The 22,839-nt window shown below is 41.3% G+C and overlaps 1 protein-coding gene across 1 annotated transcript in view; it reads left to right on the top strand.

Annotated features, from left to right (window-relative positions):
- FAT4 (FAT atypical cadherin 4) overlaps positions 1–22,839 on the top strand; it is a 120,362-nt gene that overhangs the window by 49,865 nt on the left and 47,658 nt on the right. The window contains exons 2-6 of the mRNA XM_063157087.1: positions 10,971–11,102; positions 13,755–14,016; positions 15,634–15,984; positions 20,051–20,973; positions 21,685–21,859. Of these exons, the coding sequence (XP_063013157.1) occupies positions 10,971–11,102; positions 13,755–14,016; positions 15,634–15,984; positions 20,051–20,973; positions 21,685–21,859 (1,843 nt within the window). The remainder of the gene's footprint in view (positions 1–10,970; positions 11,103–13,754; positions 14,017–15,633; positions 15,985–20,050; positions 20,974–21,684; positions 21,860–22,839) is intronic.

Raw genomic sequence — 22,839 nt, forward strand, 5'->3', positions numbered from 1 at the left:
TTTTTCTGTATTACGCTTAGGAAAATAAAATAAGGTGTCACACATTATGGAAGGATCAAACCAGACTGAGATTGAGGAATCTTGGCAGGGAGGGGGATGTGAATGGTACGAAAAAACAGGAAACAAAACCCCTCAGCATTTTTTTTTAGACCTCTCCATGATGCCCAGGTTTGTTGCTGTAATTTTCTTGCTAAGAGTTAATGTGCGACTTTTGTTGGGTTTTTTTGTATTAAATTTTGCCTGCTCTGTTTCTGTTTTCCTGCCCTGTAATATAATATAATACAATCGTTTAACTGTAAGCCATTCAAATTTTGTCCTCAAAATAATTTTTCCTATTTCTCAATTGTCTATAAAACTATTGAAATGCTTCAATTGTGAGCATACAATGAATGATCATTGTCTAATGTCTTCCACATGGACAGCGGGCCAGTTTGTACATTCAGTACACAGCATTCCTTAATTCAGTTAAAACCAGAAAGACTGAGACTGTTGCAACCTACAAGATCTTTAGAAAAAATGGGCTCTAAAAAAAAAAAGTAATCCCATGCCACATCATAGACACCCTACTGAAGACACAAATCAAAGAAAGTAAAACAAGGGGAAAACACAAGGAAATTGAACCTAAGCTCAATCTTCAAAAGGCAGAATTATATCTTTTAGTTGTGTATTTAGGGATTCTTGAACTCTGTTAAGAATTTCTGAATCTTTTATGGTTACACTTGAACGTTTATTCTGATTTGGTTTGTTTTGTTGGGGTTTTTTTCTTTTGTTTTTTTTTCTGTGTTCCTCAGAAGGGAGCTGGTGATTCTCAGCTCTTGTCAAATTCCTCCCATACATTTTAAATATCCAGAGACTTGTAGTAATGACCAGTGGTGGTGAACTTCCAAAAGGATCAAAGATCTGGCACAATCAGGACAATAACTGCAAAACCCAAGTGCTATAGCACGAGGAATAGCTGAGTCACTTCAGTCAGGACATCAGACAGGGACCCGAGCATGAAAAGGTTCTTTGGTTTCTCCTGGGCTGGAATTACCATGGGAACCATTCTCTTGTGGTATATCTGCTTCCTGCCACACTGAAATTAAGATAGGCACAAGTGCAAGTGTATTTCTTTCTTTTTTCCCTCTAAAAGAGGTTTGCTAAGATTATCAGAATTTAAAGTTTTTACTTGATTGCAGGGAGGCTTTGGTTTGTTACAATTGTCAGCTGCTGGTGATGTTTCTGACCCAGTAATCAGGGCTTGCTGAGGGCTATCCACAATAAAACAAATAAATAAATACAAAAAGTCACTGAGATGTGGTGCAAAGTCAGGGTGTTGGGAGAAGAGAGATGCAATATAGGAATGTGTCAGGATCTGGGCTATTAAAAATTCTCATTATTGATTGTAGCAGCCAGAGAGCTTAACTTCATTGTCTGATGTAGGTGCTGCATCTAGAGAAGATGGAGTGGATGTTTAGGAACGAATGAAAATAAAATCTCTAAATTTATGCTCAAATAAAACGCTTCATATTCTTTATTAAGGAAGATGACTGTAAGAACTCATAAGCACACTGTTCCAGCTATTTCTGTGAAAGTCTGGGGTTTTTTACTTGATTTTTCTTCAGTGAACAGGGTCGTGTGTGTATTTACAGATATGCTGAAATGACATGTTTCAAAAGGTCTTTTTAAAGACCATTTAATTAGTCTTTAATTCTTGATTTTCTAAATTTGCTGTGTCAAATCCAAAGTCCAACAGCTGAGTAAGAAAATTCAAAGGGTAAGTGAGTGAAACAAAAATTGTTAGCTGACACGAAGAACTGTAAGTGGAGTTTTATCCACCTTTCACATTCCTGGGCCGGAAGAAATGTGTTATTCAGCTATTTAGAATATTTTTGGAGATGAAAGCTTTTAGTTACGTGCAAACTTGAATCTTCATGGTTTGGTAAAAGACTGATATAGAGGTTTTTATTCAGCTTCAAGAAGGGCTTTATTGCAAAACCTCATCACCAGAAACAGCAATGTTTTTCAAGAAGAGATAATGTAAACATATTGAATTTAGTTGGGGGGAAAAAACTAGGTTTTGGAGGCATGTAGGACTTTGTGTTTTGGTCCAGGTATAGGAGTTGGTCCAACAGGCATAACAGTAGGCTGATGCACTCATGTGGGATTTTCTCAATAATTGTACTAAAGGTTCCATAGCCACGGTGGACCAAAAAGATAAATGGGGAAAGAAGGATATGCCTGAAGGTCCAGCCGCCTAAATAAAAATTCTGAGTAAAGCAGGGCTGGTGTGCCCAGTGGGTTGAAGTTCTTGACCCTGCCACTGCAGCCCCGGTTTTGCCAGCTGGCTCTGCTGAGGGCAGCCACATGAAAAGGTCCAGCTGTGGCCACAGAAAAAAGCTGTTCTGGCCTCAAGGGGCCTGTGGCCACAGGGAAGGGAAGGGCCCTCCCTGATACCACATGTGCTGCAAAGCCTGCAGTCTGCAAAAGGGCACTATGGTGAGGAAGGCACTTGCCTGAAATTTGTAGGAGGATGCAGAAATACTTGGAATTTCTAGCCCTGACACTTCCCTGCTAGCAGTGCTGCGGGGGAAAAACCTTTAGCCATTTCTGTAATATGGCTTTGTACTTGTAAATGTGAATCGGGAGAGTAGCACGTTGGCCTTGTGTGTTTTATTGGCTAAAGTCCATTTAGGGTCTTAGAGGGGTTCTTGTCAGGAAGTGCCACATACAAAACCCTCAAAACTGCAAAGCATCAGTCAGCATTCAGTCCTGTGTCTTAAATAAACCTTAAATATATCTCAAATATCAGATTGTGCAAGAGAATATAGTGTCTCTAGGGAATATAGTGTCTTGGTGTCTGTAGCAGTGCTTTTTCTGCCATGGCTCTGGGTAAAGAGGTTTTCATTTGCTGTTTGGGCAGCCTTCAGTGATGGGATGGATTTGTCACATCATCCTGATGACTGCATGTGTCTTAAATGTCACACCTGTAAGTTTAATTAGGTGATTTATTTAATTTAGAGGTGTGACATTCCCATTCTTGAACTTCTAATGCTTGCATTTTCTGACTTTATCCTTTTTTTTTTTTTTTTTTTTTAATTTTCTGGCACAGACTGAAATGTTCTTACTGATTCAATCCATTTCTTATTACATGGCAGTAGAACTCATTTAATTAAATGCAAAGTTATAAGCCAAGTGGGTCCCAAATGTATACTGCTTTAAGAACAAAAATTCCAAAAAGAAAAAATAAAACACCAAAAAAGCCTCACTAGCAAGGGTTTGCCTAGTGTTTGTGGTACTGGGTGCAGAAGAAGCAATGTCTTTATGAGAAAGTCACCCCTATTCTCTGGGGAAATGCTGCAGGGCCGTGTGTGTGTGCATATCCAGCATCCATGGAAAGGATGGGTGGGTGGAGGAGTTTTTCATGGTCCTTAATGCCAGCCCAGCTCTGCCTTGGTGCCCCTGCGTTGCAATTTCTGGGAGAGGTCCTGGTCTGCTAATTAATTAGTCCTCTTGAAATGGAGTTCAAGGTAACTCATCCCTACAATCCATCTGGTTTTAAAGCTGCGTGAATATTGACTGAGCTATCCCTGTTACTCATTAACCAGTCCTGACAAAGTAACCTGTGTTTCATTATGGTTCTGGTGGTGAGGGAAAGGAGAAAATACCTGCTGGTGGCATTTCTTATCGGTTTTATCCCTTGTACCAATTTGATGTTTATCTCTCATTTGCTGTGAAGTTGGATCCTACTGGGTTTCCATGTTTATGATTCTCTGTGTTTTGATGTGTGTTTTAAAGTCAGCATGCTGTTACTTTGTTAAATTAGCCAAGGTTTGAGTAGTGCTTTCCTTAATCCAGTTTTAATTCCCTCTGCTGCATGTGAGACCATGTCTCTTTTGAGGGAGCAGAAAATGATGTAGTGCTTAAATTACCTTAAAATACTGATTTCAGAAAGAATTAGAATTTTAGCATTCCTTGCTTTGCCTTTAGAAAAACTTTATTTTTGGAAATGTTAGTGTCCTGTCCTGGCTGGTGGCCTTCTGCTGGGACAAGATTGTTTCTTTTCAGTGTCTTTCATCTGGATTTTGGCAAAAGAAGTGAACTGTAACCACAGTAGGTAACACATTTCCAGACAATGCCTTATTGTCTGCACAGGCTGGATGCAGAGACCTTGCATACTACTCAGAATCAAGATTGAATTACTTACCTTTTGGGCATTTTTTATGTAAAATGCTCTTTATTATGGTTTTCTCATAGCTCAAGTATGAGTCACTTGCAAGCCATAATAGATTTTGGCTATGCTGCATGATGAAGTGTTCTGGATGCAGTGAAACATTTAATCAAGGCTCCAGGCAGTGCAACTCCCAGTGGTCACCTTAACAGATGGGGGGGGAAAAAAAAGGGAGAGAAAATGAAACAATTATATCACCTTTTTTTTTACAGCACTAGGATCAATATTTCTTAGGGACAACAGAAGGAAGTAGCTTCTTTTTAAATTTTTATTTTAAATGATGATGAAAGCAGATTTACACCTGATTTAGGTACAAGGATCCATGCATGTTTGTTTAATGGACAAAGCAAAGCATGTTTCCAAAGTGTGTTGAGCCCTAAGTTTCCAAACAATTTCAAGGCTGATAATCAATAGTAATTCTTGATTCTGTGAAATAAAAGGAAATATTTATATAATCCCTATTCTAAATTACTGCTGTCTTGTGTACAGGGTTGATGTTTTATTTGAAGTGGGCAGTGGTGGGGCCTAGGGCAGATTTCACATCCTGTGTTTCATCGTTTGACTTCAGACATCAGAATTAAGTCTTTTAAACCTGGCTTTTTAAATTTCTTTTTTTTTTCCCCCCAAACAGTGCATTTTTAGCACTTTTCCCCCACATTTTCTCCCCAGCTGCAATCTTCCCCCCTGTTAATAGTGGGGTTCTAAACAACATTACATTTCTATTTAACAGGTTTGCTGGCCTGCAGCACAATAGACTAATGTGACTTTTATTGTGCTAGCATGCACTGGGATTGTGTGCCTCTGGAAAATGGGTTATTCAGATGCCTCATTCAGCCTCAGCTATTGCCTTGTCCCAAGATATTTCCTTTATAAATGGCCTTTCCATCTTGTTGTGAAATTGTAAATGTGCACGATCAGTAGTTCAGGTTTTTCACCTTCCTGAGCTCTGCTATTATTGGGTATTCAAGTCATTTCAAAGCAGAAGTGTTTGTTTTTTTTTTTTTTACCCTCAAACTTACTGTTTCCCAGTGATTTAGAGCAGGGTGGGAAACTGGTTCAAGATGAGCTATGGGGTTTTATATTTGTTTATATATATATTTATATTTATTTAAAGAGGATTTTTGTTCTTTTTTTTCCTGAATATGTATTTCCAGGCATGCATTGTACTCTGATCCTTTATGTCCCCATTCCCTTGCCTCTCCAGTTTGGAGGAAGAACCCATGCACCTAGTGTCAGCACACCTTCATTGGTGTGAGTGGCCAGTCCGACTCCTCACATCAGTTTAAAAAAGGAATCTACCCATGCATGTGTGTTTTCCAGGATTAGAGAATCATTGTTTGCTGGATGAAGAAGAAGGCTGAACTGATGAAAGCAAGGAAAAAACAAATGACTGGTGTTGGCCAGGTTCTTCAGTCAGTTACATGGATGGGGTGAATTAATAGTTGTGTTCTTTCCTTTTATCATCATGAATGATATTGCTTAGAATATTTACCAAGAGAGGGAGAAATAAAATCCTTTCACTTTTATTCAGTTCAAACTGATAATGTACTGCCACGTTCTCCAGCAAAGAAGAAAAAGCTCCTTAATTTTAAGATGAAGGATCATATGATGGTTTAGGCATAAACAGAAGTCTCCAGGGTGATTTGTGTGGATGCTGCTCATGGATTATTAGAGGGGATCTCCTGAGAGAAGGGGCAGTTAGCAAAGGGAAGAAGAATGACTCAACACCATATAAAAATGGAAAGAAAAGCTGTTGCCTCTGCACTCTGTTTGATCTTTGATCAAATAGCTGCAGCTTTTGAAGAGGCAAGGAAGGCGTGAGGCATCTGGGAGTTGCTCCCTCCTCAGCTCGTGTTCTATCTACAGATCTCTGACCCACTGTGTGCCATGGGTAGCGTGGCTCCAAGCAGGAATTACTCTGTGGGACTCCCAGGGAAACTTGCTGCTGCCACGTGAGCTCATTCATGTTTCCTGTGTCATCTCTTTTCCTCTTCTCGTTGTCATTTGATAGGTGGAAGAACTTCAGAGAGCTGTCCTGTCTGTAAACCCTCCTGAGTTTGGAATAAATGTTAATAACTGCAGTAAAACAGAAGGATAGGGTCTGGCCAAGTGAACCCATTGGTTTGTGGAAGGTGTTATGATTGGTTAGAATTTGGCACGTTGCCTTGCAGGGTATGTTTTATTTTACATACCTTTGTAGCTCATAAACCCAGCCACTAAAATAATTTCTTTTTCCAGAATAAAGCTCTTATTTTAAGCTTTTCATGTTGAGCATGGAACTTGTCTAGCCTGTTCAGTAATAGTTACCTGGGGTACTGGTATTTTTGAAGTGAAATTGGTTTTTCTGCTCTGAGAAGTGAAACTTCATCTTTTAGCAGCTTAATTCAACAAATTACTTTGAATAAGCTGAAGAATAGTTTGTCTTAAATGCTTTATTAGATCAGTGTGCTTTAAAATTTGAGGATTTGATATGATTCCTGTATCTTTTAACAGCTGAGATCTATCTGAATGGAGAAAGAACTATTTTTCTAACATCTACATTCAGAGTAAATTGTAGCAGAACTGTTTTTGAGGTGAGTGCTGCCCTGCCTCAATCTGTTCTGAATTTGTTTAGGGAAAAAAAACCCCAAAAACACAAGAGGCTAATTTGAACAGCAAATAAGAATCCTAACAAGATCAAGGCAATTAATACTTCCTCTGTTTTTAAAATGTCTGTGACAACAGGCTGCAGCAATCAAATTGTCACAGATGAGGATGGGCTGGCCATCTGTAACTGTGGCAGGGGCAGGGAGTTATTGTGAGAATGTTATTAAGCCTGTGAAGGAGAAATTTGATTCATGCACAGGGAAATTTGTGGTATTGTTTGGCTTTCTATATTGCAGATCTCTGTGGTTTGTTGTATGCCTCTGTTTTTGCATCTTAGCTTGACTCAAACATAAAACAAGCACACAAATAAAACTAATAAAAAAAAACCCCACACAAAGATGGTTTGCATAGGAATTGATATGTAAAATTATTGTGTTTATTTTACAAGGGTTGGTAAATAAACAATGTGTTTTTGTCTGAAGAATAAGCTCTGAGGGAGAGCTTTGATCTTCAGTCTTTCTTTCTACATGTATTAAATGTGAAGGAAAAGCGCTGTACTAGAATTTGCACAAAAGTAGAGTGATTTTGTGGAGATGTATGCATGTGGATTGACCAAAGTTTTCTGGTTTTTTTTTTTTTTTTTTCATTTTCCCTTGAACAACACAAGCAAGACAATATAATGAATCTATTAATCAGTTTTCCATCACATTCTTAATATATTTAGTAGAGTCTGTAACTATTTGTGCTCTCATGGCTTCTGCAGAAATTCAAGGCTCTTCAGAGGAGCAAAGCCCCTATCCATCAGTGCCTGGACCATAGGAGAGGGCAGGTTAGAGAATAAAAAAGGTGCAAAGATGCTTAACTATCTTTGCTGTTTCTGTGTTTTATTATATTTGAGTCCTCTGAGTGGCAGTAAGAACTTTTGGTCCTGTATTGAAGTTGCTGTTGATACAAATAGAATTGAGGATTTGTCAGATAGCAAGTGGCAGAAATTGTTGTTGCATGTGCAGTACCTGGAGTGCTGTGGGGTGCTTGGTCTGTGTCTGCCTTTGCATCCTAGATTTGTGCCGAGTAATGAGTTTGAGGCCAGGCAAGAATATTCCTCATTTTAGATAGATTTGGACAAGGAGGTGGCAATTATCACTTTCCATGTAGCCTGGGCACGTTGCTTCCTGCAATCCTACTGGCATGTAATGGTTCCTTTCTTCCAAGGTTTGGATAAATCCCTTCAGCTCCTTGTGTTCCATCCTGTGGTGTATCTGAGGTCACAAGGCCTTTGGTTTCCTGGATATTTGTTCTTGTACCCACTGGTGGGTGGTGGCACACATTGATTCCTTTATGCAAATGTGAAGTGGGATTAGAAAGAAGCTGTTGGTTGAGAAAAGGTTTAGTTTAGATCTTTGATTAAAGCTTTGTGGAGTTTTCTCTTTTTCTTCTCCAGTAAAGGTGTGATAAGATTCTCTGCAATCTTCCAGTGCCCCGTGGCAATGCAAGACTTTGTGGTTGTGGTTCTTCTTCTTCTCACAAATTAATTTCTCAAAGTGAAATTAATTTGTGAGCTCCTGGATATTCAGTTTACATCCCATCTCATTCAGGATGTATGAGATTCTCTCTTAAAAGGAATATAACAGATTCTTGTTTTAGGGAAAATGTGATTTTTTTTTTCTCAAATCTTTTCTCATAGATGTCTTAGACCAGGCTGGATGAGCCCTGAGGAACCTGTTCTAGTGAGTGGCATCCTCATCCCTGGCAGGGTGGGTGGAACTGCAGCATCTTTTAGTTCCCTTCCAGCCCACACCATTCTGTGATTCTGTGATTATTTCAGTGAAATTTCTGCCAGTGGTTGCATCCAAGAATCTGACTCCCCAGGTCTGCAGTTCTGTTTGGAAGCTGAAGTACTAAATTCTAGCAGAAGTAAAAAGATAGCTTTAGACGCAGGTGCTAATTGGACTTAGCCAATGGTGAATTATGAAGCAATACACATTATCTCAGCCTTTTGGATAAGTAATAAATCATGGTGTAAATGCTCTTTAAAAATGTTGTATTCTTTTCTAAAAAAATCTGATCCTTATTTGAGAATTTCTTATTTTTCCACCATCTAAAGCACATCTTTGATATAAAATGCAGTTTCTTTGTTTGCTTGTAAACTGATTTTTCAGAATAAAATTACCTCTTTTATTCTTCTTTTTTACACTTCCCTGGAATGTGACTTTATAATTAACTTATTTGTCCCCCAACCCTTGGCCATCTGTGTTCTTGGATCCTCGCTATTTCACATTATTCAAGCTGTAGGCAATGCGCAGCTCCTATCCCAAACCCCCCAGAAGCTGTCACATATTTTTCACATCATTTGTACAAAGGGCAATTTCTCATCGTGGAAATGGGTTCTGGTGGTGAAATGTCACTTGCAGCTGAAACATGAGCTGTGAATGACATGTATGGTAGGAATAGATGAATTGCAGAGCTGTGCAGCTGCTTTACCTTGAAGCCCTGTCTGGGGAAATGCTGCACCTTGGGGAGGGAAGCAAGAGGAGTGTGCTGTGCCATTCCATGGGCAAAGAGGGCTGGCAAAATCCTTCATCTGCCATTTCTACCACATCTCTCCCATTTCTATGATTGATTGTCACCCAGTCTCCTTGAAAACCAACCTAGGCTGGCTTCTTCTCCCAAAGTTTGTGTCTGGTGAGGTGGTTGTCAGTCACTGCTTGTGATGCTCTGCTCAGCACTCCTTGTGTTTCTGCTGTCAGGGATATAAATTTAACAATAAAACCTTCTGGGTTGATCTGTCTCAGGCTGTGAATTGCTTCCTGTACCATTTTTGAGTGTCCGAAGGGATTAAATAGGGGATAAATAAATTGCAGCCTTCAGTAAAAGACCCTTGTTCTGTCTCCACTTCCAGTTCCAGCACATATAGCTATTATGTTAATGTTACACTAATATAGTATTTCCTCTGTGTTTGGGATCATCCTGGTGATCAAGTCAAAACAGTTTGGCAATTGGTGCTTCCTATGAAGACAGAACAGAGAAGAAAATGTTATGACAGGGGACTAGAGACAGCAGAAATCCCAGACTTTGGATCACCAGAAATGCCTGTGTTGGTTATATCCAGAGTAGCCCAATCCATATTTTCAACCGAATGCCTGGAGAGTCCTTGTGGATAAGGGCATAGCAGATACTGTAGCATAAATAAGATTTTTGTCTGTCAGTCCAGGTACCTTCTTTAAGTCATCCATACCTTTGCCTTGCTGTGTTCTTTAGTACTTTCAGCTACTCAGTTTCTCCTCAGTAGGGTCTTCAGAGTTTGGTGACTGTTTATTGTTTTGGGTCCAAAAGCATACTTTTTTTTTCCATTATAAATATAAAACAGCTGTGTCTTCTTTTTCTGTTTTGGAATATTACATTCCAGACCCAGCAACAAGAGAAAATGTAGCTCTGCATCTTTTTGGATTAGCATCAGCAGGGCAGCAATCTTGCTTATGAAAAACTAGGGATAAAGATCACAAAACAACCTTTCAGGAACTGTCATTCTTCCTTGGAAAGGCATACAAGTATGGCACATGAAGAGAACATTTGTTGAGTTTTGGATAGTCAAGGAGAGTAGATGCTAGTGGGTGCTCCTAAAGCAACGTTTATGTTTGCAATTAGAGGGGAGTTTTGAGAGAGAGAGAAAAGCAGATTATTTGCTATAAAATATATTAAGTGCAAGGGTGTTTTTCCCCCTCTCGGAACGGAGAGTTGCCAATACATAAACATTTCAGAGAGAATTTTACACCACCTCATCTTTATGTCAGGCAGCATTTAATGGTTGAACGATCTCCTGCCCCGGCACTTGGCAGTTCCTCTCCAGGGGCTGACTTTGAGGATTACAATGACAGTCTATCAGTGGATCTCTTCCAGTATAAACTAGGCTAGGACCATTTAAAATCAGTTGCTATCAACAAGTCAAATTAACTTTATTTGTGTTAGAGGTTTTCTTAGGAGTATTTTATGACAATGTGGAATTTTAATATCCGGACGAGCTTTTCCTCTTGTTGGTGTGATTTGGGAATGTGCTAATTCATGTGATTAAGAGCAGTTTACCTCATTTCTTTCAGAATTATTTTATTAGTAACATTCAGGTTCAATCCACATCCAGTGCTCATTCCAGTTTTTTCCTATTCCTTCTTTTTTACAGGTGGAAATAACACTTCAGGATATCAATGACAACCCACCAGTATTCCCCACAGACATGCTTGACCTGACTGTAGAGGAGAACATAGGGGATGGATCTAAAATCCTGCAGCTGACAGCCATGGATGCTGATGAGGTAGGAGCAGGGTTTCAGTTTTGAATGTTGGTGCTAAAAGTGCCATTCTGGACATGATCTTACCTGTTTTCTTCATCCCTTTGTGTGAGTTGGGCCTTAGGAATCATGGCAGTCATTCACAAAGTTCTGTCCAGTACTGTGGAGCTCTAAGCTAACTTTGGAACCAAGATGTTGTAGTTGAGCCCAGTTCCAAGGCGTGCAATAAAATTAATCTGAGACAAGCCTTGGAGAACAAGTAAAACTGTGATAATGCCTGCTTGCCCTTTGACTAGACCTAACAAAGACCAATATTATCCCTTCCAAAAGAAGGTTTTATTTTACCAAAAAGTGGAGAAAAGAAATAATGGTAAAATGTGTGCTCTGTACATGAATTTGTTTGCAAAGGAGTTTTGCCCTCTGAGAGTCATTATTATGAGAATGCTGCAAATAAGGTGCTACGAAGAAACTACCATGCTGTTGATGCATTCATTTATTTTAGAAACTTAAATTATAAATATGTTAATCATGTTAATTTTGTTTGCTCAAACTGTTTCATTCCATGAAGAGAATGGCTAAAAAGTCAATATAATCATACAAAAAGTTTGTGTTGTCATTAAAATACAGAGTTACACTTGACAACAGCAAGCAGTTCTTGTTTTCCAATAACAGGGTGATTCAACCTCCTTAGGAGAATTTTATTGCTGGCCTTTTTTGTGTTAGCTTGGTTAATCTTCCTGTGATTGTTAATTGGTGTACTTAATCTTACTACTACAGAGGGAACCACGGGAACACCCCCGGGAATGGTGCAAATGTGTTGTAAATATTTCGGTTTTCCCTTTGTTTTCCAGTAGTAGCCTGATACACGGACAAAACCCAGGATTTTGGAAAGGTGCACTTGTGTAACAAAAATTCTAGCTGCTTGTCTTTCTTTTAGGAAGTGGGAAATTCTGAGCTACCCCTCTGTGGTGTGGTATGGCAAATATATCTAAGATTATAGCAATAGTGCTCCAGCCTCTTTAACCATTCCTGAACTCCCCCATATCTATTACCCCTTCTGAATAATCACATTCCCGCATGCAGTGGGAAGTGATTTGTTACCTTAGAGGGAAATCAGTCAGTATTTTTATCAAAAGGAATGATTTCAGTTGCCCTGCCAGAACATTTGTAACTCCAGCTCTATACAAGGAGCCCAAGTTTTCCTAGTAATGTGCAGCTTTGGGCTGAGGTACCTTTTTATTCTCCCTTGCCTTTTGAAGGGGGAGGGTTAAATTGAGGGCAGAGTATAAACCAGTATCACACATGGCTGTGGCTTTAGCTGCACTGTGTTAGGAGGACTCTGGCTGGTCAAACATGAGGTGAAGAATGTGATCACTCTGAAAATTCCCATGAGATGTGGTGGCCAAGCCACACAATTGTAGGAAAGCCTGTGGCACACCTGAGCACACAGATCGAGCACTGCACCTGCTGAAGCCTGTTTTCTTTCTAAATTTCCTTTTATCATTTAGCTCAGTCTGACTCTTTGAAAGAGAGCCCCAGAGAGAAAGTTTGGCATGGGGCACTCTGGTAAGGTCAGGTAACTAATGCTTGTCTTTCCTCTCACAAATACAAGCAGGTGTTTATCCCTGTTAATTTGCTTTTTTAGGCAGGAGCATCTGAAACAGCCCTAGAATTCCTTTCCACCTTATCTCTTTGATCTGCTGTTCGTTGCAGAATGTTACTGGCACATCAGCAGCATGTTTCAGCTGTCAAACCTGAGCTCTGGCCTGGCCCCAGAGGAGGGCACAGTAAATATCTGCTTGCATTTCCAGGCACCATCAGCACACAGGGTTTAGAGTGCTGTATCTGATGTTAGAGGCTACCAAACCTTCAGTGTCCTTAAGCCTGTCTTGCAAAAAGAAATACATGACATTTTTCTATATAACATTACTTTTCCTTAATTTTCCTTTCAACAGAAATGCTCAAAGTCCACATGAATGCTTCTTTTTTTCCCCCAAGAATAAATGAAATTTTGTGACTGAAAAGCAAATGCTTTTGACTTGCAGCGCAACCCTAGAGATCAGAACTGTGATTTTAATGATGTGTGATTTGTCACTCTGGGGTTTTTTTATTTACATGGGTAAAAAGATTTCCATGCAGAAACTGACCTTTGAGGGGCTGCTGCAAGCACAGCCTCCATGAGTTTCTCCTGACCACAAGCTGTGGCTGGAAGTGCTGCCATATGGAAGCATCCCCCTGCTTCCATGCCTCCCTTCCTCCCTCTCCTGCTCCCTCCATCCCATCTCCAGACAGCAAGAAAGGCAGAGCTGATCCCACTGGCAGGGATGTAATTTAACCTTCCGAGATAATAAGGATCAATGTTTATTCTTGTTTTAAGAGGTCACACTGCTCGGTGGTGCTGGTTTCAAACTAAAACAGGTAACAGAGTTTTTTGGTATTGATTGAAGAGTGGAGCATAAAGTATCTGAGTAATCTCATAATTTCACGTCTCATAAATAAAAACTGTGTGCATGTGGGGCTGAAGCAGGGACTGGGCAGGATGGCTGTTTATTAAAGGAAACCGTTCTGAAAAATAATCCCCGAGCGCCGTTCCTGGAATGATCCTCGTCTCGCTGCGAGTTATGATGTGGTTTTCCTGGCGAGCGAGGCGATCTGACCACTTCTGTTCTGGCTTAGGGAGCCAATGCCCTGGTGACGTACACCATCATCAGCGGTGCAGACGATAGCTTCCACATTGACCCCGAGTCGGGGGAGCTGATGGCCACGCGGCGCCTGGACCGCGAGCGCCGCTCCAAGTACTCACTGCTGGTGCGCGCCGACGACGGCCTGCAGTCCTCGGACGTGAGGATCAACATCACCGTCAGCGATGTCAACGACCACATCCCCAAGTTCTCCAAGCCTGTCTACTCCTTTGACGTCCCAGAAGATGCCACTCCAGGTAAACAGGACGTGGAAATACTCGCATGGTTGTTTTCTTCGTTTAAAGCTGGTTTTGGATGCAAGAGTGCTTTCTGATGCTTCAAAGGGAGGTTGTAAACTAAAAAGTATTTAGATCAAAAAAAAAGTTTTCAAATACTGGGCTCTATTACATGTCTCCAGGTGAGAAATGAGTATTACTTCCAAGATTTTATACGGGTTACTAGTTCAAAAGCAGTATCTGCCAGTAGCATGTTAGAAACTTATTCTAAAACATGAATAAACCAAGGAGATGCAAATTGTTTGGTGTTAGCTTTCAAGCTTTTATTAGGATTTCTATAAGCATGGGAGTCTTCAACTAAGGTTACCCCCAAGCCTCCAACTTTTGCACTCTGCCCCACAGTCTGTGTCCCAAAATTTGGTGGTGTTTCACATTAAAGATTTACAGTGCAATCAGCTGTGCCTCAGGAGTTTGATCTGGAAGTAATTGAGATGTCTGTATAGCACAGAGTGCTTTGATTGCTGATCCCCAGCCATGCTCTTTTCTCTCAGAGCCTTGAGTCTCGGTCTGTTTCAGCAGGAATAACCCTGGAAAAGGCAAGTCTAATTCCCTCCACATTAAAATAAGATTTCTCTCATTAATTGTTTACAGGGCGTACATTAGTGCTTTATACCCGGCTCAGCAGTGGTGGATGCTGAAGGAACAAATAGGCTGATTTTGTATTAAAGTACTGCATCTTCTCCTGCTCTGCTCTCCAGAAGTCTGGGAGCAGCTGGCAGGCTCACCCAGTGGGGAAGGACCATGAGGTTTCCCCTTTGAGGTTCCACTTTCTATCCCAGAGAGTAACTCCCATTCCCCTTGAGGTTAAAGAAACATTAAAGCTTGAGATCCTCAAATGGATGTGAAAGATATCAGCATATCCAGCTGGATTACAGGGGGTTACAGCACTCTTCTTTTTTCTGATGATTTAAGCAGTTTTCATTATCCCGTTGCTTGAAAGTAGTTAACTGTGCTGCATGTAGTTCATCTGGTTCCAGGGAAAGGAAACCTAATGATTTCTTTTCTTGGAAATGAACTGATCTTAATTATAATTAGTGTTCGAAATACTAAAAAGTGACACTTGATTTCCAAACTCTAGTCAGATAGGTCAGCTATGCAGAAATGAAAACACTGGCACCAACTCACAGGGTGTTGAATTTCAGAAAACAGCGGAGAACAGACCCCTATAAGGTTTCTAGTTTTCTAACCACAGTTACCCTGCAAAGGCTCTGTTTCAAAAAGCAGAGCTGGGTTGCGTGGTTTGTACTCACATATTGGGTTCTGCATTTGGAAAGAAATGTCTGGAAGGTTCCAGAACTTGTGATTGTCTCCAGAAAAGGGAGGGTCCTTTGAGTCATACTAAGGCAATGCCTAGCAGGACAAAAGGTATTTTTGCCCCTGTTGATATCTAGTCTGCATGAGGATAAAAACCATTCCTGGCCATTTCTTTGAGTAAAAGCAAGAATATGATGTCTCTTTCAGCTTGAAAAACCTTTTTCAATAGTTATTCAGACAGTGTTGAGGCTTCAGTTTCTCTGGGAGGGCATCTCTCATCTGTGGATCTGCTTGATGCTGAGCTGGCTCTGTTGTGCCACACAGGGTCCTTGGTGGCAGCCATCCTTGCCACCGACGACGACTCGGGCGTCAACGGGGAGATCACATACACCATCAGCGAGGATGATGAGGAGGGAATCTTCTTCCTGAATCCCGTCACCGGGGTCTTCAACCTCACCCGGGCCCTGGACTACGAAGCACAGCAGTACTACATCCTCACCGTGCGTGCTGAGGATGGGGGAGGCCAGTCCACGGCCATCAGGGTGTACTTCAACATCCTGGACGTCAACGACAACCCGCCCGTGTTTGGCATGGCCTCCTACAGCACTTCCCTGATGGAGAACCTTCCACCCGGATCCGCCATCCTCAACTTCAGCGTCACCGACGCCGATGACGGTAGGAGCTCCCTGACATTCCGTGCCTGTGCTCCTAAATCTGTGCTGCGCCTCAGCAATGGGTTAGACTTACTCAAAAAAGGGAAAATCAGGGCTACCTGTAAGTTGCTGTTCTCGTGTCCTTAAATTCGCATTTAAATTAGACCTCAGTCTGCCAAGCTTTTTTTCTGAAAGTTTGTTAAAAATGCTGAAGAGGGTTGTGGTAATATCAGATGTTATCTGCAGTCATCTTAAATGCACTATAACTTTTATGTCTGTCATGAAGTCTATCGTACAAGTTGTTGATAGTGGAGGTCAAAAAAAATACTGAAAGAGATCTTAGGAAAACTTCCATTGGAATGAGCTTTAATATTGAGATTATTTATGGGATCTAGTGGGTGTTAGTGTGTTAAGTGTAAAAGGTACAATTTTTATAGCTTGCTTAACCATTTTGCCATACAGTTTGTGCCCAAAGAAGAAGAATTACAGAATATGACCTTAAAATGCATAAACAACATTCCATCGTGTACCGCATTTTCTGGAGTGTCCACAGACATTACCCTGTGTAACTTAATGCAAAACTCTTCATAACTCACAGTGACTTTAGAGGTGAAGGTTATTTTTGTGACATGTTGAGCAGCCTTGTCTCCTCTTGACTTGACAGGGGCTCAGTGGAGCCCACGGAAGTGTCTCACACTGAAATGTGCTTCAAGGACAAAGCACCTACGTGCTTCAGGGAATCCCTCTTTGTGCACCTAAATTGACTGTGAACCTATCCAGGTTGCTCAGCAAAGCAGTTTTTTCCTCCGGAAATGCTGAGTTGTTGGACTCCAACATTTTTGTGGGGAGATAAATTTTCTGCTGATGGATGGAACTTTCCATGGTAAAAATTTTGTAACTGGTTTTGAGATCGAGCTGAGGAAGGGAGAAGAGATTCCATAGGATAAGCCAACAAATCAGAAGTCATAACTTTGTGATACTGGCTGTTTTTGCATTAATCCCTCTTTCATCACACTCATTAAGGCTTTTATTTTATGTAAACCAAACAATTTGGAGGAGGAGCTTGCTTTTGTATCATGCAGACCCGGGGAAGGGATTGTTCCTCCAGATTTGTAGATAAATGGGTTTGTGTCTATCTCCTCTTTCCTCCTATCTTATTTTCCTGTCAGGACTACAGCACTTGGTTTCAAACCTCTTTGGAAGTTAATTTCACTTTGCTGTTATGAGTCTGTTTTCCTTTTCTCTTGCACCCCATACATTAATTTCCATCTGTGCTCAGTGAATGGGAGCTATATCATAGCACTGACATATCAACTCAATTCATCACACACTCAGTTATTAAGGAGGCAAATGAGTACTTGAGGAGCAATGCAACGAGAAGTCAGATATCTTGCCTTTTATATTTTCTGGCACGCTTGCTTTCCTAGCAGGCTGGATGTAAAATTAATGGGGCAGAAATATCATTCCAAGAGCATGCCAGGTTGAGTTCTCCCATAGGACTGTAACTTAAGCAAATGTTATGATCTATTGTTGTTTCTGTTTCAAGCCCAAACTTGTTATCTCGTGTTGTCTTATGTTTATCTAGAGCACAGAAATAGCTAGTGCTGGTATTATACTCTTCTCCATGTGCTCACAGATAATGTACTCAATACAAATATAATTTCGTTGATTATTTATATTACATGATCCTATAGTTTGAAAGAGCTCTGAAAAGACATTGTTTTATAATGAGGTATGGCTGTGGTTTTAGGATAAATACTGATAAAAGGCAGAAACCTGGTGATAGTGAAAATACTCAAATTTTCATTTTCTTGTTCAGCACACCCCTTGGGAAACAGCAGCTGTTTATCTCAGCTTAGACTGTTTCATATACAGGTCCATAGCAAATATCAGCTACAGCTCTTGGATATTTAATAATATAACAATATATATGAGAGAACTCAGTTACCTTAGACTGATTCACTTTGAAATTCAGATTTTATTTTTTCAACAGAGAATTAACTGGAAAAATCTCAGAGGAAGGCACACACATGTTTGTCAGTTTGTTAAAATTTTGCTTAGGTATTCCTCCAGGCAAAGCTGGTGTAATTTCCCAGCTGAATTTTACAGGTATTTATAGAATGGCAGGGAGGAAGCAGTTTTGTTGGGTTTTGTTTTAGTCTTATTAGTAAATAAATAAAAACAGAAACAAAACCCTTTAGAGGAACGTTATCATGAAATTGGTGACTCCATGTCTGTCCTTTCAGTGTTTTATCAGATGAACCCTCAGATTAAATAAACCCAAAGTTCAGCAAAGAGGATGTCCCTGCATTCTCCCTAAAAAAAGCCCAACTCCAAACCTTGGAAGGGGGAATGGATTCGGTGGACAATGCCAGCTTGAACATGCTTTGTTTAAATTAGAGAATAGTTCATTAAGTGCCCTTCCTGGCTCCACTGATATTTAGGCAATTCTTCTGTTTCATGGTTTAATTTATATCAGCATTAGCAGATGGAACCTATGAGAATACAGGACAAAGAATGAAATGTTCATGGAGGTGAGATAAGGAATAACAAACTAAGTTTTTCTTAGGAATAAACACTATAGAAAACACTGGAGGGGAGAGGGGGAAATAGAGTGTAAAGTTATTTTCTTTTGCAGGCCCCAAACCCTTCCCATCTCCAAAAAAGTACTTTACTGAAATCAAGGCTTTCATACATATAATTGCTCATTTGAAAATACAACTGAACAAAAAGCAGAGTAGCATTAAAGTCTCACCATCCTTCACTCGATCAAAGTAATGGAGAAACACTAATATCTGGCAGATAAATGTATTAATTTCTTTAATTGCATTCAAATATTTTGTCTTTCATGTTTGGTTCTATTCATTTTATAATTTGACTCCTACAGGAAAAAAGAGAAAGATGCCAATTACAGTAGCCACTGGGGGAAAGACACATAAGACTAGACTTCTCAAGTCTGAGCATAATAAACAGCAGAGATTAAGAAATCTAATGCAGGGATAATTTTATTATCAAAGCAATTCACTCAGAGAGAAAAGAGCTTCTGAGTAAAATGACAAAATGCACAACAATCGGTGAAGTGGGCAGCTTTCTTTGCATGAACAAGCTAGTTTGAGAGGTAAATTAGTAAGTAATGGTTGGTTAATTTACTAATCCTAAACATAGCCTTGAATATGCAAAGCAAGAGCAATTTTGAAATTAATTAAAATAGGGGTAAGATAGATGGCGGAGAGAACTTCTTCCACATTTGGATGTTCCCAATAATTAGTTGTTTGGAGTGAACTGTGGAATTGATGCAGTAGCCCACATTATTTCCCACAAAGAATATTAAAGGATATTTCACTGCCCTGTCCCAGGTTCAGGATGCATTTCTCCTACTGGAATGATAAATCTCTCCCCTGACCATAATTGCTGGTTATGTTTTGATCATGAGACGAGTGAGGGCTGTTCATTTGATATTTTGGAATACCATGCCTTATATGGGAAGCATACCTTTCCCCACTATTCACTCTTGGCTTGCTCCAGCTAGGCTTGGGAGTTTCTGCTTGTGGCTTTTTTTAATTGAGTGGAAAAATTCATGAAATAATTACATTAATAATAACGTTGCTTAGTTGAACTGGGAAGAATGGAGGAAACCAGATGTTCAGTGAGCAGAGAATGACTGAGTCTTGGTTTCTGAAGGAAAACCCTTCAAATCCTTTATCCCTAACTCTTGTAGATGGGGAAAAATTACTTGTGGTGCCACCGTGGAGCTCCTGCTGAGTGAAAAGTGGAGATGAACCCTGGCAAGCGTTCCCTCTGTGGCCTCTCCAATTAACATCCTCCCTCTCTCTTTCATGGATATTATCTTGTCAGAAAATAACAATTTCAAGGCTTCTGCTGCACTGTGAAACTTTGGCTGAAATTAACAGATGGATTCAAAAAGTGGTGGTGAGGAGGCTGAACACTCAACATGGTTGTACAGTCCTTATTTCTGTGGGAAAATGAAGGAAAATTTCCTGTGGAAATGAGGCCAGAAATATTGATACTTAGGGGGTACCAGTGGAATGAAGTCATGTTATCTACCTTTCTTCTCCCTGCCCCACCAGGTCCCAACTCCCAGCTGTCCTTCAGCATCGCGTCCGGGGACAGCGCGGGGCAGTTCGGCATCGACAGCCGCGGGGTGCTGAGCATCCGGCAGCCCCTGGATCGGGAGAGCCAGTCCTTCTACAGCCTCGTGGTGCAGGTCCACGACATGGCCCCCCCGCCAGCCTCCAGGTACACCAGCACGGCCCAGGTGTCCATCATCCTGCTGGACGTGAACGACAGCCCGCCGAGCTTCACCTCGCCCAGGCTGACCTACGTGCCCGAGAACACGCCCATAGACACGGTGGTGTTCAGAGCGCAGGCCACGGACCCCGACAGCGGCCCCAACAGCTACATCGAGTACAGCCTGCTCCCGCCCCCAGGAAACAAGTTCAGCATCGGCACCATTGATGGCGAGGTGAGGCTCACCGGGGAGCTCGACAGAGAGGCCGTGGCCAACTACACCTTGACCGTGGTGGCCACAGACAAGGGCCAGCCATCGCTTTCTTCGTCTGCGGATGTGGTGGTCATCGTCCTGGACATCAATGACAACAACCCGCTCTTTGCCCAGAAGCTTTACAAGGTGGAGGTGGCGGAGAATACCTTGACAGGGACGGATTTAATCCAGGTGTTGGCTGCTGACGGAGATGAGGGGACAAACGGGCAGGTCCGCTACGCCATTGTGGGCGGGGATGCCAGCAATGAGTTCCGGATCGATTCTGTGACGGGGGTGATCACTGTGGCCAAGCCTTTGGACAGAGAGAAGAAGCCCTCCTACACGCTGACCGTTCAGTCATCTGACCGTGGGAGCAGCCCCAGGACTGATACCACCACAGTCAGTATTGTCCTGAAGGACGTCAATGATTTCATTCCCACCTTTGAGCTTTCCCCCTACTCTGTGAACGTCCCCGAGAATTTGGAGACGCTCCCAAAAGTTATCCTTCAGGTGGGTACATACATTTATTCAGCAATAAATATGTGTCTCTGACCATTACTGGCATGCCTACATGGTATTAATACACAGTGTCCTTCCTTCAAAATTAAAAAAGGGCAAAACAGTGCAGAAGTTGCCTCTTGGCTTTAATTGAATTTGCAGTCTTTGTTGTCTTGTTTTCCTTTTTGTGTGGGTGGGTGGGTTTTTTTGTTACCAAAAGTTAATATTATTCTTTGGAGTTCTGTTTGTGTTTTCTCTGCCTATCCTCACACCTCCACTGGGACTTTGAGAGTCTGCTTTATCCTCTCATCTCATTCTCAACTTCCATGCAACAAATCTCTCAATCTGGTCGTTGCCTACATGGGATGATGCTGTGTGCCAAATATTGAGAGAGAACTAAATGGAATCCGACAGCAGGACGTGCAGTGCTTGTTCTCATACACAGCTTAGCTTATACCAGGTTTTCACTGAGCCCCAACACAGTCTTACTGTATTTACACTTGAGAAAAATAAATAATCAACTATTTAGTGTTTTCAGACTACACTTTTAAATCCACCACCACGGTGTTAAGTATTTTAGTTTCCAATTACAGCTAATTTATACTTGTAGCATTTGCATTAATTCGACCCGTTCATTTGGATTATTACCATAGAGAGCACTTCCTCTATCCCAATATAACATTACAGTCCTTGATGCCTGTTCTGTGTGCATTGCTTGTGCAGGTTGTGGCGAGGGATGACGACCAGGGGCTGAACAGCAGGCTGAGCTACGTGCTGGTGGCTGGCAATGAGGAGGGAGCCTTCACCCTGTCGGGCAGCGGAGAGCTGCGCCTGGAGCGCAGCCTGGACCGCGAGGCCAAGGAGCAGTACCTGCTGCTGGTCACGGCTGCTGACGCAGGTGAGGCAGCCAGAGCTTCTCCTCTGCCAAGTTCCTGTGGGAAACATCGTGTCTGGACAGAGAATAAATGGTTTTGTGGTGGCCTGAAACTTCAGTGGGTGGAGGTCGGGTAGTTGTGTTGAATGGGGATCTCTGCGGGGAGAGCCGGGCTTACCTGATGTCAAAGGGAATTTGGTTTCTGGGAATCAGGATTTTATTCCTAGGTCCAGCTGTCTGCTGTTGGTAATGCTCACTACAGATTTAGGTAGATGGATTTTTGCCCTGCCGTAATTTGTGATCCTACCTAAGTAATAAGAACTTAATGCATGACTACAAAATTTAAAACGGCAGTAGAACCCTCTATAATGCTGGCATAATGAATGTCACAAAGGGCACATCGGTGGCCAGAAAACAGCTATGGAGTACTCAGTTAATCTTACTGAAATCTTAGCCCTGGAAAGAAATAAGAATTTGCATTTCAATATTTTAATATTCTGCTTTGCTCAGCATCCAGTCGTATCTTTGCACCACAATACCAAATGAATTCCAAGTTCTGTCATTTAAAATGGGATGTGAAGTCTTGTTATGAAGATTAATTGCACTTTCACTTGGGGTGTCCAAGCCCAAAATGTTGGTTTCAGATTTTGGTGTGAGTATTATTAACAAAGACTTCCTGCATCATACTTTGGACTGATCTCTGGTCTGCCATGGTTTGATGGATTTAATTTACTGCAGAACTTGTTCCTGCTTTCTAGCAGTAAAAATAGAAGCAGAGCCAACTTGTTGACAAGTGAATACAGTTTTGTTTTCTGCCATGCTGTGTGCAGTGTCTTGTGCCAGTGACAACAGCTATGGCTTGTATTTTCCTATTGCAGCAATGCTCAGGTATTCCACTGTCTGAGCACAGCTGAAGCTGAAAAACACAATTTTAAGGCTTGAGGTATCATTTGTCTTGTACTTTGGCTAGGGGTAACTGTGTGCTTTATGTTTTGTACACTGGC

The sequence above is a fragment of the Melospiza melodia genome, chromosome 5 (genome assembly GCF_035770615.1).
Source record: "Melospiza melodia melodia isolate bMelMel2 chromosome 5, bMelMel2.pri, whole genome shotgun sequence".
NCBI classification, from domain to species: Eukaryota; Metazoa; Chordata; class Aves; order Passeriformes; family Passerellidae; genus Melospiza; species Melospiza melodia.